Consider the following 12,880-nt stretch of genomic DNA (forward strand, 5'->3'; position numbering starts at 1 on the left):
ATCCATATAATTGTGTCATGCTGGACACGCGACTTTTATTGCTTCAATCTCAATTAACTATTGTCAAGTTTGAAAATCGAGCTTCAAATATTCTGATATGTTCAACTGGTTCTGAAGATTTGGCTGCGATTGGTAAGAAATATGACCTGGAATACAACAGTCCTGTTGAAAATTATTAAATGATACGTAAACACTTTTGATAACAGATTGTAAAGATAATTTTATTCGAATTCAATTCGTCAAGTCTAAATACTAACAAAGTACATTATCGATATATTAATCATTTCATGCATTATATTAACACTGCCCTACTGATAATACAATGTACACCGTACATGCAGCATATAAGTATACCCAAAGGCGAATGTCACATTGAAACTTTCACTATAAAGCTTTCATAACATAGTTTCGTCACAGGCGGTAATTGTATTGTAACACATGGATCAATAAGTCCCGAGAATAACAATGGAAACAACATTTTTTTGCAAAATTTTTTTTTATTCATCAACATAATCCTTTTAGGGTGATACAATGGTTCTAACGTTTTTCCAATTTTTCAATACCATGTTTATAAAAAAATTTATCTTTCGCTTCAAAATAAGCTCCAGTTTCAGCGATGACCTCCTCATTTGAGCCAAATCTTTTTCCCTGGAGCATTTTTTTAAAATCAGCAAAGAGCCAGTAGTCACTGGGGGCTAAATCTGGCGAGTATGGGGGGTGGGGAAGCAGATCAAAGCCCAATTCGTTCAATTTCGCCATTGTTTTCATCGACTTGTGGCAGGCTGTTTTTGTTTCATCGAAAGCAATCGCGGCACCCATTTGGAGAAAACCTTTTTCATGCTCAATTTTTCATGCAGGATAGTAAATACACTTCCATATGATATCTGTGTCATCTCAGCAATCTCACGGAGCTTCACTTTACGATCTTTCATTATAATTTTTGTCATTTCACTCACATTTTCCGGTGTAACGGCTTCTACAGGTCTACCCGAACGTTCCGCGTCATTTGTGTCGGTACGACCACGTTTAAACTCGGCGAACCACCGACAAATCGTTGCTTTTGATGTACAAGAGTCCGGATAACATTTCAATCCATTGTTTCGCTTGCACGGTGTTTTTACCCTTCAAAAAACAATGTTTTATCAAAACACGAAACTCGGTTTTTTCCATTTTTTAAACAAACTACAAAACGACTTTACTCCAACCTCGATAACTCAGCTGTTTCTGGTCGGATCGACTTAAAATTTTTACACGTTTCAAGCAAAGGTTAGTACTCTAGAAAGACATGGTTACTGGTTTACTACGAGCGCCATCTCTACTTTAGCCTCGGGACTTATTGATCCATGTGTTATATTCGCATTGTATATTTTAAGTCCATGGGTGCCCTTTACTGTATCAAGCATGCGTCTCAGTCTAACTCGGTCAATGGATGCTTGTCACCAGTCACTTGAAGCACGAACACTTTGTAAATCGACCTCCTCGATTGATCTACCTTGCTAACTGCACTCTTCTTCTTCTCGTTCCAAGGACCGTGTTCACTGTGCTGTCGTCCAGTATTCTAATGACACACCCAGCCCATCGTAGCCGTAAAATTTTAGTGGTCCGTACGAGAGTTGGTTCACCAAACAGCCGTTGCAATTCGTGTTTCCTACGCCGTCTCCACGTTCCGTCTTCCATCTGCACCCCACCATAGACCTTTCTTTCAAAAACACTAAGGGCACGTTGATCCTGTGCCAACATAATCCAGGTCTCATGGCCATAGAGAACAACCGGTCCAGTGAGCGTTTTGTAGATGGTCAATTTCGTGTGGTTGCGTACATTATTTGATCGAAGAATTTGTCTGAACCGCGTGAGTACGCACTATTTCCTGTCAAAATACGCCTCTGAATTTCATTATCCGCGTTCACTAGTGAGCTCAAATACACGAACTCGTCAATTACCTCGATGTCGTCTCCGTCTATCAATATTCGTGGTGAGAGGCTTAGTGTTTCTTCTTTAGAGCCTGTTCCTCTCACGCTTTTTTTTGCTTTCGACGCATTAATAGCAAGTCCGATACGTTTAAGTTCAGCTTTCAGTCCGATGTATGTTTCCATCACCTTCTCAATATTACGTGTAACAAGATCACCGTCGTCAGCAAAGCCAAAAAGCTGTACGGAATTGTGGAAGATCGTAGCACTCGTGTCTATCCTCACTCTTCGAATTGCACCTTCCGAAGCAATATTAAACAAGAGACAAGAGAGTCCATCGTCTTGCCGTAGCCCTCTCAGAAATTTGAAGGGATTCGAGAACGTCCCAGACGCTTCGACGTAACACATAACTCTATCCATTGTTGCTTTGACCAATCGCATTCAGTTTGTCCGGAAAGCCGTGTTCGCATAATCTGCCATAGCTGCTCTAGATCGATTGTGTCGTATGCGGCTTTGGATTGAATGAATAGGTGGGAACATTGTATTCACGACACTTCTGGAGCAACGATCCGTTGTGGTGCAGGCCTTAGTAAATCCCGCTTGGTACGGCCCTACGAATTCCATAGCTATCGGTGATAGACGACGACAAAGGATTTGGAAGAGTACCTTGTAGGCGGCGTTCAGCAATGTTATTGTGCGGTAGTTGTAACAGTCAAGCTTATCACCCTTTTTGTAGATGGGACATACCATCTCCTTCCATCCATTCGTGCGGTCGTCTCTTCGTCCCGAATCATAGAAATTATCCGGTGTCACCTTGCAATTGGTCATTGCCAGCAGCTTTGTTGTTCCTTATCTTTCCGATCTCATTAGTGTTGTGCGCCGTAGATAGTTTTGAACGCATACAAACCGCGACATGATAGTGATTCGAATCTATGTTTGCACTGCGGTAGGTGCGGACATTGATGACATAAGAGAAGAATCACCCGTCGATGAGAAGGTGGTTTTGTGGATATTTTTTACGGGGAAAGAAGGTGCTTCGGATTACCACTCCTCGGGAGACTGCAAAGTTCAAAGATGTCTCCCGCCAGACACTGTTACAGAGAAATCATGTCAATTCTATGGATGCGCAAAGCTGCTATTTTGGCGCGCACGAATTTGACATTTCTCTCACCTACTTGTACGTACTATATTCAATGCGAACTCGCCTGAGGGCGTCCTAATCGCAAAAAAGTTTGTCGGTTACGAATGGTACATAAATTGTGAGAGCTAGATATTTTGATAATATAATTTCTTTACTCCAGGCCTGTCGTCGATGACGAGTTTTACATCCCGTCGTGGGTAGCTGTCGTAGGTCAATGTGGTAGAAGCAGGTGGGGCAAACACAACTCGTTTGTGTTAGTAAAATTAAGTTTTCTTTAGCAAGCCAAGTAAAACTAATAACCACGTGCTTGCTTTCGTCACACCGTTCGGACTATTTGGCATTGAATCAAAGCATGCTTATTTTTCATGTATGTCGTCATACCGAACTATGGAAGTATGCCATGTGGTCTGCCCCACCTGTTTATATCACATTGGTCGTATGTCTGCTTCTGTTGGGCATATAATGCTTCCAAACCAATGTAAGTACTGCTTAGCACACGCGACCCAACTAGCTCAATTAATTACAATCTCAGGTTCGGCTACCGTTTAAGGGAGGACTCGATCAACCCGAAACTTACCGGTTAACAAAGCGAACTTATGGAGAAATGACTCTGAAAATGCGTTCTGACTCTGAATAAAAAAATATATTTTTACAATAGGTTCTTTTATTGAGGGATTCCAAAATTTCAGTACGGCGGTGTACGATGAACGGTGGGGCCCATTGATGAACGATGAAGAGAGAAAGGAAACTGGCATACCTGGTGAATTTTCGGCGACGTCTATATTTTTTGTGCTATCGTTTGAGAAGTACAGCTGTGTTGGCAAACACTAATTCTTGATCACCAAAAGGGAAATCAATCTAAGCCCCAACACCTGATATAGATGTTTCGGGGTGGACGCAAAATGTCTTAAGGTAGGCACGATATGTTAAGCAGTGGGCCCGTAATTTCTCTAACGATAGCGTTTACAAACTTTTTTTTAAATTTTTTTTGGTAAATATTTAATAGTGTTAGTACTTTTACTTAAAAGCTATGTTAAACAAAAATACAAAATTTGATTTTAACAAAAATTGATAAAGCTAATGACAGTCTTTACAGAGCCAGAATAACAAAAAACAAAATTTAATTAACTTAGAAAAAAAGAGAGCCTCTCTTTGGATTATTACTTTCTCTTTCGATCATCACGAAGCCATTATAAAAATTTCTTCAAAGTTTTTAATATTCATCGGAAGCATCAGCGAAGACTTGAAAGTTATGCGAAGAATTCAACCTGCGATATTAAATAATATCACATTGAATGTTTCAAATTACTCGATTAATTTGAAAATCGAATATTAGTTTTATGCTAATCAATTAAATTTGTCTCTATTATCAGGGTTATTAACCGATTACTCGATTAGTCGATCGATATTACGACATCCCAAGTTGTATCGAGTGGGCTGTCATGTTTACACTCAGGAAAATTGAGTAGTGAAAATCTTATGATGCATCGAAAATTACCAAAATCACAATTTCATAAGATTTACATTGAAAATATACCTATGCAATATACATCTCATCTATCACTATTATAGTTTTCATATGAACAAGTTATGAATTCCACAATATATGAGAGAAGTTATGTTAGTCGTAGAAATTTCGCACAATGTTCCTAAAAATGTCGTACGAATTGCATAAGGTTTTTGATAGGAATTCCAACTTTCGTGACTTCATTAAGGCAGTCTTATGATTCGCATACGATTTTCTTGTGGCTAAAAACAATACGAAATCAATTTGAAATTCCATATATTTTTTTGCCTGAGTGTAGATAATGACTTGAAAACGGGCTGCTTGGAATGCTATTTATAAATTTTGTAGGCTGCTTAATCCAAAACACCGAACTTTTGGTTTCTTGGGAGGTTTAGGAAATTACCACGTTTAACCACCGATACAGATATCAGTAAATTAAAAATATAAATTACGTCGAAATCTCAATAAACAACCGAAATTAAACCAATTGTAGAACGGTTTCTTTTGTAATTGTGTGTTATATTCCTTGTAGTTTCCTTTTTTAAACTGACGAATATCTCGACAATCGAATTTTTGTTAACAGCCAGTAAGCCACCTGACAACATCCACTTTCCATAGTTCTTACTCGCATCTCACCCGACACAGTCGAAAATCGTTTACGGTCGAAACAACAGAAACAAAGACAATACAATGTACAATAGAATGTACGGAATGGTCAAATACGATTTAACAAAGCCTGAAACTTGGCCTACAAGAACAAATTCAATTTGAATAGATTTCAAGCGTTGCAAAGTTAGACCAGCAGCAAATGAAATTGAAATCTTACTTAAAGAACGAATGCATCTAGACGGTAATAATGTAAGTGAGATTCAATTCAACAAGCCGTCTAACTGTGTGTACATTATGTTTAAACGTGAAAGCGATGCACTTGCATTCGAGGTGCACAGCGTTGAGTGTGACAACATTAAATACAAAATCCCTGTGCACATGGTGAACAATGCCATAGAAGTACGCGTGCATGACCTTCCCCGCAGGCCAGCGATAAGTTCGTTCTGGAGAATATGTCGCAGTACGGTGAAATTCTTTCTATCGAAAGGGAAGTATGGTGGATTTTTTCCATCCATCCATCCGGCATCCGAAATGGTGTGCGAGTGGTACGTTTGCAACTATGTAAGGCAATTCCATCGTACAACATTCGTGGTCAAGGTGGGACTCATCCGTGTAAAACGCTGATTACCTATGAAAATCAGCTGGTTACATGTCAGTTTTGTGAACAACCTGCACACTACGGTAAACCTTGCACTGAAACTGCGAAAAGGACATCTTCAACCAAAAACAAGGTCAACCGTTCAACAACGAAAACTAGTGAGCGCAGTACTTCTGTTCAGAGCTGCTAAATGTCACTATCAACGAGCAACTTTGCACGACGAAGATTGGAAAGTTTATGTCACTGGACTGCTGCCAACCAGGCTTTACCAATCGTCATATATTGAGTGTCTGAGAGCCGATCTGTCATAACTTAAATTCTCTTGATAAAATACTCATCAGGACGCTCATTGATTGCCGATGCGATTGATATTATCTTCATTTCTCCTGTCACTGCTTGATTACGATGTGACTAAATATTAATCAAGCAGCATAAACATTGAATTAAATTCATGTACACCAATAAACTCCGAAATTCAATGACTTTTTACAAAGAACAATGAACTTTATCAATTTATGTTTATTTTAGTACTTTCATAAAATGTTTGTACTTCAACAGGGAATAGGAGAATGAGAGAGAGAGAACAAAATGCGTCACCTGTCTTTGACTGAGTATACTTCTACTTGGTCATTGAATTATCGAGTATCTCGTTTGACAGACAATTTGATCGTACCGATTACAGTTGACGATGATTTTAGTCAGTCTGTCAAGGTCATTTGACATGACTGACAATTTGCAGCTCTGCTTCTGTTTCACCATCAAACCAACCAGCAACTGCAACCAATGTACAACAAGGCGCATCTAAAGCAACTAGCAACGAGCTCAAGACTACGAACAACAAGGAAAACGAAACGTAGACGGACATCAACAACAATACAACCGATAAGGCAATGAATGACGAGACGAGCTACGAACAAAGTGCCCCTCAACCCTCGCAGAAGGGAAATGGAAGCTCTTCTGCTCCTAGAAAAAGAGTGACAACGAGATCGACATCAAAAAATTCTTTATTAAAAAATCGGCTAATTCGGCCACGTAAAGCTTGTACGCAAATAGGCCTGAATAAAAATATCTCTTAAATAAAATAAACATCCACTTTGAAGCGAACCATTGCGAAGAGAGTATTTATTTTAACACCAGACGAATGAAATTTTTTTCCTTCACTCTCATGACGAACTCCCAACGTGTATTGAATTCATCAGAATTACTTTTCAAAGTAAATATGGCTTATTGGCCGTTATCAAAAACACAACGCGAAAATTTATCCTTCTCACGAACCATACGTTTTAATGTTATCTGTCAGATTAGGAATACCAAGAATTTCGTAGCTCAAAAGATCGCTTATATCATTACTAGGTTTTTCAAGACTGCAAATTTATACCTAGATTAAGCAAAAATCTTAGCGTGATATAAATTCTATAAAAACACTTAGCTCAAGTTTGTGGGAGGACATATGTATATATAATTCTGTAACTCTGAACATAAATGTTAATTAATTCGTTAGGCACACCAGTAAAAAAAACCCTGTCCAATCAAGGAGTTCAAACGACTTTTTGTGACCTTTCAGTGTTCAGTGTGATCAGTAAGTACACATAAAGGTATGACTGTGTTTTGATTAACGCTTCGCACAAACACGCCAAAACATCAATTGTAAACAAATTACGATTCTGCGCAGTAAGGTAGAATAGCTATATTTCTCCATATCAAGAATCGCATATTGGCGGCTGAAAAATCAGTATGAAAAGGGTAGTAGTACAATAAATAGGATGGGATAGTTTTATATCCAAACTATAGTTTACAATTCAAAATTTAGATAGATTGTAACTTATTTATACATAGAGGCGACAATCGAAATATTCTTTTAGCCCCATTCACACAACCACAGCCTAAGCAGTTTTGCTATAGCTCCGGTCGAAAACAGAATTAGCCGGTAGTGACTGATAAAGCAGAGTTCACTCAGCTGATTGTCTTATGTGTCGCAGAGTCTAGCTTTCTTATCATCTACGTAGAAACTGTTCAAGTGTAATTCTGTGATTGAAATATTTGCAGCTACCTCCAACGTCGAAAGGACAATGTTCTCTAGTAAGTAACCGTTTTTCAAAGTGGTCTACATATGTACCAAAAAACTAAGAATATTCTTATTTGATTCAAAGAGTTGATCGAGGATTTTTCGTCGGTCAGCACGTCCAAGCAGGCTCTAATAGTGACGGCTGGACTGGGAACCATAACAGCAACCGTCGTCAGTGCGTACTATCTGAAGAAGCGTATCGACAATACTCCACCTAAGCAATGGCGCAAAGTAGGCGAAATAAACGAAATATTCGTTTACCCTGTCAAGTCCTGTGCTTCGATCAAAGTAAGCCGAATCGCCTGCTCCGATATCGGACCGCAGCGAAACCTGTTAAGAGACCGCATATTTATGGTTACTAATTTGGATGGTAAATGGGTTACTGCTAGACAGAAACCAAAGATGGTACTTATTCAGCCATCCTTCGACGACGGATATGAACAATTAACCCTTGCAGCTCCCGGAATGGACGATATTTCGATTGAAATTAAACAATTGTTTGACCTGGAGTCGTCTGGGAGCGTGGTTTGGGGTGAAACAGTGCCAACTGTGGATTGCGGTGATGAAGTGGCTAGGTGGTTATCTACTTACTTATTGGATAAAGTCGATGGATACCGACTTAAGTTTTATCCACTGGATAAAACCTCCAGAAAGAAGGAAAAAGAAGACAGTGGTGCTTTGCACGACGAGACTAGCTACATGTTATTCAATACAGCTACTGTTGAAGATTTAAACACCCGACTGGATCAAAAGGTGACAGCATTGCAGTTTAGGCCAAACTTTGTAGTTAAGGGTCCACCGGCTTATGCCGAAGATAACTGGCGCTGGGTGAAAATTGGAAACACCGTGTTCAAATACGTAAAACCGTGTCTGAGATGTGTTTTCACGAATATCGATCCCGATAAAGGAGTTAGCAATCCGGAAGGGCAGCCACTGAAAACTTTGAAAGAGTAATAAAATCAAAAATTAAGTTGTTCTATCATATTGAAGCGTTTCTTTTCAGGTATAGAAGAATACCAGCGCTTGGGGAGTCTCCTGCTTTCGGTATTCATCTAGGATTGAGGAAGTCTGGCGAGGTTAGTCTGGGAGATTCGGTGTATTATGCATAGTTACAAAGGAACTCCGAAAACTAAATTACAATGAAATAAAATAAATTTGTTACATTCTGTAACCATTTAGGTTACAAATGTTTTTCGATACACCATGTACACTCATATTTGGATTTTTGGTTCAGTGATTATAAGTTAGTATAGGGATTCTGATAGATTGGTGAACACCCCTAGGGTGGGGTGAGTATAACTCAGATGGTCGACAATGAACACGAATCTCAACAGGTGGTAGTGTGGGCGGTTGGCTGCAATGGGGTGAACGGATAAAGGAGGAACAAGGAGAAAATGGATCTGAGTGATTGACAGGAAGAGTCTGTACCATGATCAGGGAGAGAGATTTCAGCCGTGGAAGCGAACGGTTCAGGAAAAAAAGATCCTAGACGTGTGAGAAGCGAAGAGTGTACGGTGAAATCGGCTGTGAAAGCCCTGGTGGCGGAGTACCTTCTTGGACTCCAGCTAAAAGTAAAGGACCAGTCAATTTGTGTCTGTCTCGCCCTGATCGGCTACCGGCCGTCACGGCTAATCGTAATAGGAGAAAGCAGACTGTCGTCGCGGGTCCATCGGCAATTTGGTCAAGGATCGCTCCTTCCCGCTAATTACCAAGGACGACCACGTGGCTTGCGAGCCCGCTCGACTATTGGCAACGGCATCGGAAGAATATTTGACGGTCACATTAGTCACCACCTGGCAGCAGTATTAGCCACCTGACATTGTCTGGCGCTCATAGATGGCCGGGATAATCGGTCTCCGCCAGACAAAATCACCTCCGTTACGGCCACCACCCCTCAGACGAGATCAGTTTGTAGAGTAGTAAGTAGCAATAAAATTGTAATTGGGTTTAATCACCGGAACCGACAATCTAGATCCGAACCCCCCCCCCAACTTTTAACGACCCTGGGACCCGAGGACTAAAAGAGGCCTTGAGTGCCCACCCCGAAACGTCCATACCAGGTGTTGGGGTTCAGGCGACATCCTTTCTGGATCCGCAACCAGAGCATCCTCGGGGGCTAAGAGTAGCCGCTATTCTAAACGGTAACAATTCTTGTTATGTAAAAAGAAACAATTATAGAAAAATAATTTTACAATTTCAGTTGAATGATCACTTAATATCTTGATATCGAATATCATGGCTCAATGACCGAAACAATATTTAAATATATAAATATATTAAATCTAAAATGGTGAAAACGACAAATAATGGTTTGTATATATCTTCTGTTTAAAACATGACGCCTAAATCCAAGGATTAAAACACTAACTTGTGTAAGAAAGTTTAGGCGGAATTGCGTGAAATAAAAAAGGTTTTGAAGGGATTGCACGAGATTAAAAAAATTTAACAGGAATTACGAGAGTTTGAAAAATTTAACAAGAATTAAAAAAGTTTGGGAGCGGTTGTTCGGGTTTAGCAAATTTATAAAAGTGGAACAGGGATTTAAAAAGCTTAGGAAGAACCGTGCAGGATTAGGCGAGACTATTTCGGATTACATTATGTTGTGTAGAGAAGCTTGTTACGGTCGAAACTCAGCTTAAAACGAGCGAAGAGTGAGCGAGTATGAGGAGAGAAATCAACCTCAGTATTTTCCAAGATTGACTACATCGGTCGATTGGCGGTACCACAAAATACACCTTTGCTTCTGATTCGTTTGCTAGTTGTATTTGAACTGAACTCTGCTCTACTGATTGTTACATAATTTCCGTATAACATTGATTAAGCCATGTATATGTTTTAACGAAAGAACACCAATGAAAGGAACAGTGGAAACTGAAACTAAGCAAGGTTTGTATAAACTTGTTTTGCGAAACTAAATTACTCTAACCAGCAACACATTAGTTTATTTGTCTGAGTTAGTCCCGAGGTTAGAATGGCTCGCATATGAACTGTGTGTAAAATTTGCTCAATCAGCGTGAAGAATACTTGCAGATGTCTCCATGATCGACACTATTTTGGTAGCCACATTCACTTCACGCAAAATTTTCGTTTTGCTGTTGGTTGAATTGTCAAGTTTATTTTTGTTTTATTCCGATTGAATTCAAGTTTGATTTGAACGACATCGAAACAAAGTGTGAGAGTGGGAGTGTTCAAATTCCTGTAGTTGAAATATTACTACAACAGACAGGAGATCTTTATTATCATTCTGGAACGCAGAGGAACATTTTGACAAATCGCGACGAATAGTCGAGTAGGTGACAGTATTGAGACTTTTTGCTCACATCATATGGTAAATTTGGAATTTACACAGGATTTTGAGCTTCTCTTTGTTTACTTTCTCTTTTGTTAATAACTGCCTAATTTTCACTTTTGCTTACAAAAATAATGAAGATATAATCAAAAAAGAAAGTAAACAAAGAGATTGTCAATTATTTTTAGGCCCCTTTGGAATGTTAACGTCGATTTGTGGGGTAAAACCACTGTCATAAATGAGAGAGACATTTGCCTGTTGAATAATTTGTAATGTCGGTTTACATCAATTTATGTCTACGTTATTAAAATATTGTCAAAGAAACAGCACGACGAGCTTTTTCCAGTGTTATGCTAATTATGCTTATTTCCTCTAGTCAAAGACATCATATTAACAAGATATCCAGCTCTCACATTTCCCGAACAAATCATTGGCAACAACATTTTTTGCGAGCATGGCGCCCTCAAGCGAGTCCGCAAAGAATCTCGTACACAGAAGTAGGGGAGAGAAATGCCAAATTCGTGCGCTCCAGAATAGCAGCACTGCGCACACATACAATTGACATGATATGTTGAATGTGATGCCGTGCGATGGCGTTGCTGAACTTGAAATTGATTTCACTTCAAACTGACAGGGTCTGTCCTGGGGAGAAGGTCTTGATCAACTGGTTCATTGCTCGCATTTCCATTTCTGTATTTCGATCGAATGTAAAAATTTCCACTCCCGTTTTCGATCGACTTTGTATGAGACTGCTTCAGTGCATCTGTATTTTGCGTCAGCAGTTCAACATAATCTGCTGATGCACTGAAGAGTCGAGGACGAAACGTAAACATGCAAAATGGTTTTGTGCGCCCAATGTTGCAAATATTCTTCGTGTAACTAATTCATTCATCGATCTTCGCCGCGAATATGCTTCTATTACTTACGAGACGGGCGAACAACGTTGAACTATTCACTGCACGAAAGAGAGAAAGGTGAAAATGAATAAGCAATAATCGTAGAGAACCCGAACATACTAATATATTCTTCGCTCCTAGTATACATTGTGCATGTTCGTTTTATACATTCGTTTGTCATTCGTTCATTTACTTTACTCTTCGAATTGGTTCGAATACACATAAGACTATGGTAATAATGCAGGGGGAAACGTCTTTATTTGCTTGTTTCAATGACAGCGCGAACGATCATCGCGATTTAGGTTTTGGCGATGATCGCTGTATGAATATTCGTTCCATATTCGCGTTAAATCATTCGGGGTATGTTCAATGCGAATAACAACTGCAGGGAATAGATCTTCGTGCGAGCAACGAAGCAGCGTCGGCTTCGTTCGCACCCGAATATACGGACAAGTCCGAATACCAGAACGATTATCGAACAAAGGCGAAGGGAAGCGAACGATGATCATTGGCATTCGTTGCATTTTTGATATTCGAGCAACATTGTGTGCGCCTAGCATAAATTTGGGGGTAAAAATAAACTTTTTCCCCTTGAAATTATCACAAAAATAAATAAGCTTTTTGAAAAAGCATATATTGCCTTTGGCTTCTTCGAGCAAACGTTTCTATTTCGCTGGAATTTTTAATAAAAGGTTTGTAAATCTTTATTCTGAAGCGAAATCTGCGAGAGGAAATCCATATAAAAATGTGTTAGTTGCTGATGAAGTGTGGGGTAGTGTAAATAAAATGAAACCAAATTATTTTTACTAGCAGTTTCCAGAAAAATGGAAAAGGTTTCATTCAAAGTTTCTACTTTTCTTGAATTGCC

General features: G+C 39.3%; 1 protein-coding gene across 1 annotated transcript; it reads left to right on the forward strand.

The window, feature by feature from the left end:
• The first annotated feature begins 7,449 nt into the window (after positions 1-7,449).
• On the forward strand, positions 7,450-9,035 carry LOC131425272 (mitochondrial amidoxime reducing component 2-like). The gene is made up of 3 exons (XM_058587025.1): positions 7,450-7,841; positions 7,913-8,777; positions 8,831-9,035. Exons 1-3 carry the CDS (start codon positions 7,832-7,834, stop codon positions 8,934-8,936), a joined length of 981 nt encoding a protein of 326 aa, XP_058443008.1. The 5' UTR covers positions 7,450-7,831; the 3' UTR covers positions 8,937-9,035.
• The last annotated feature ends 3,845 nt before the right edge of the window (positions 9,036-12,880 follow it).

The sequence above is a fragment of the Malaya genurostris genome, chromosome 1, assembly GCF_030247185.1.
Source record: "Malaya genurostris strain Urasoe2022 chromosome 1, Malgen_1.1, whole genome shotgun sequence".
NCBI lineage: Eukaryota > Metazoa > Arthropoda > Insecta > Diptera > Culicidae > Malaya > Malaya genurostris.

What these genes read in the sequence shown, in the direction of transcription:
- LOC131425272 (XM_058587025.1), top strand. An exon ending in CCACTGAAAACTTTGAAAGA is followed by an intron (nt 8,778 to 8,830) that starts GTAATAAAATCA and finishes GTTTCTTTTCAG; the next exon opens with GTATAGAAGAATACCAGCGC.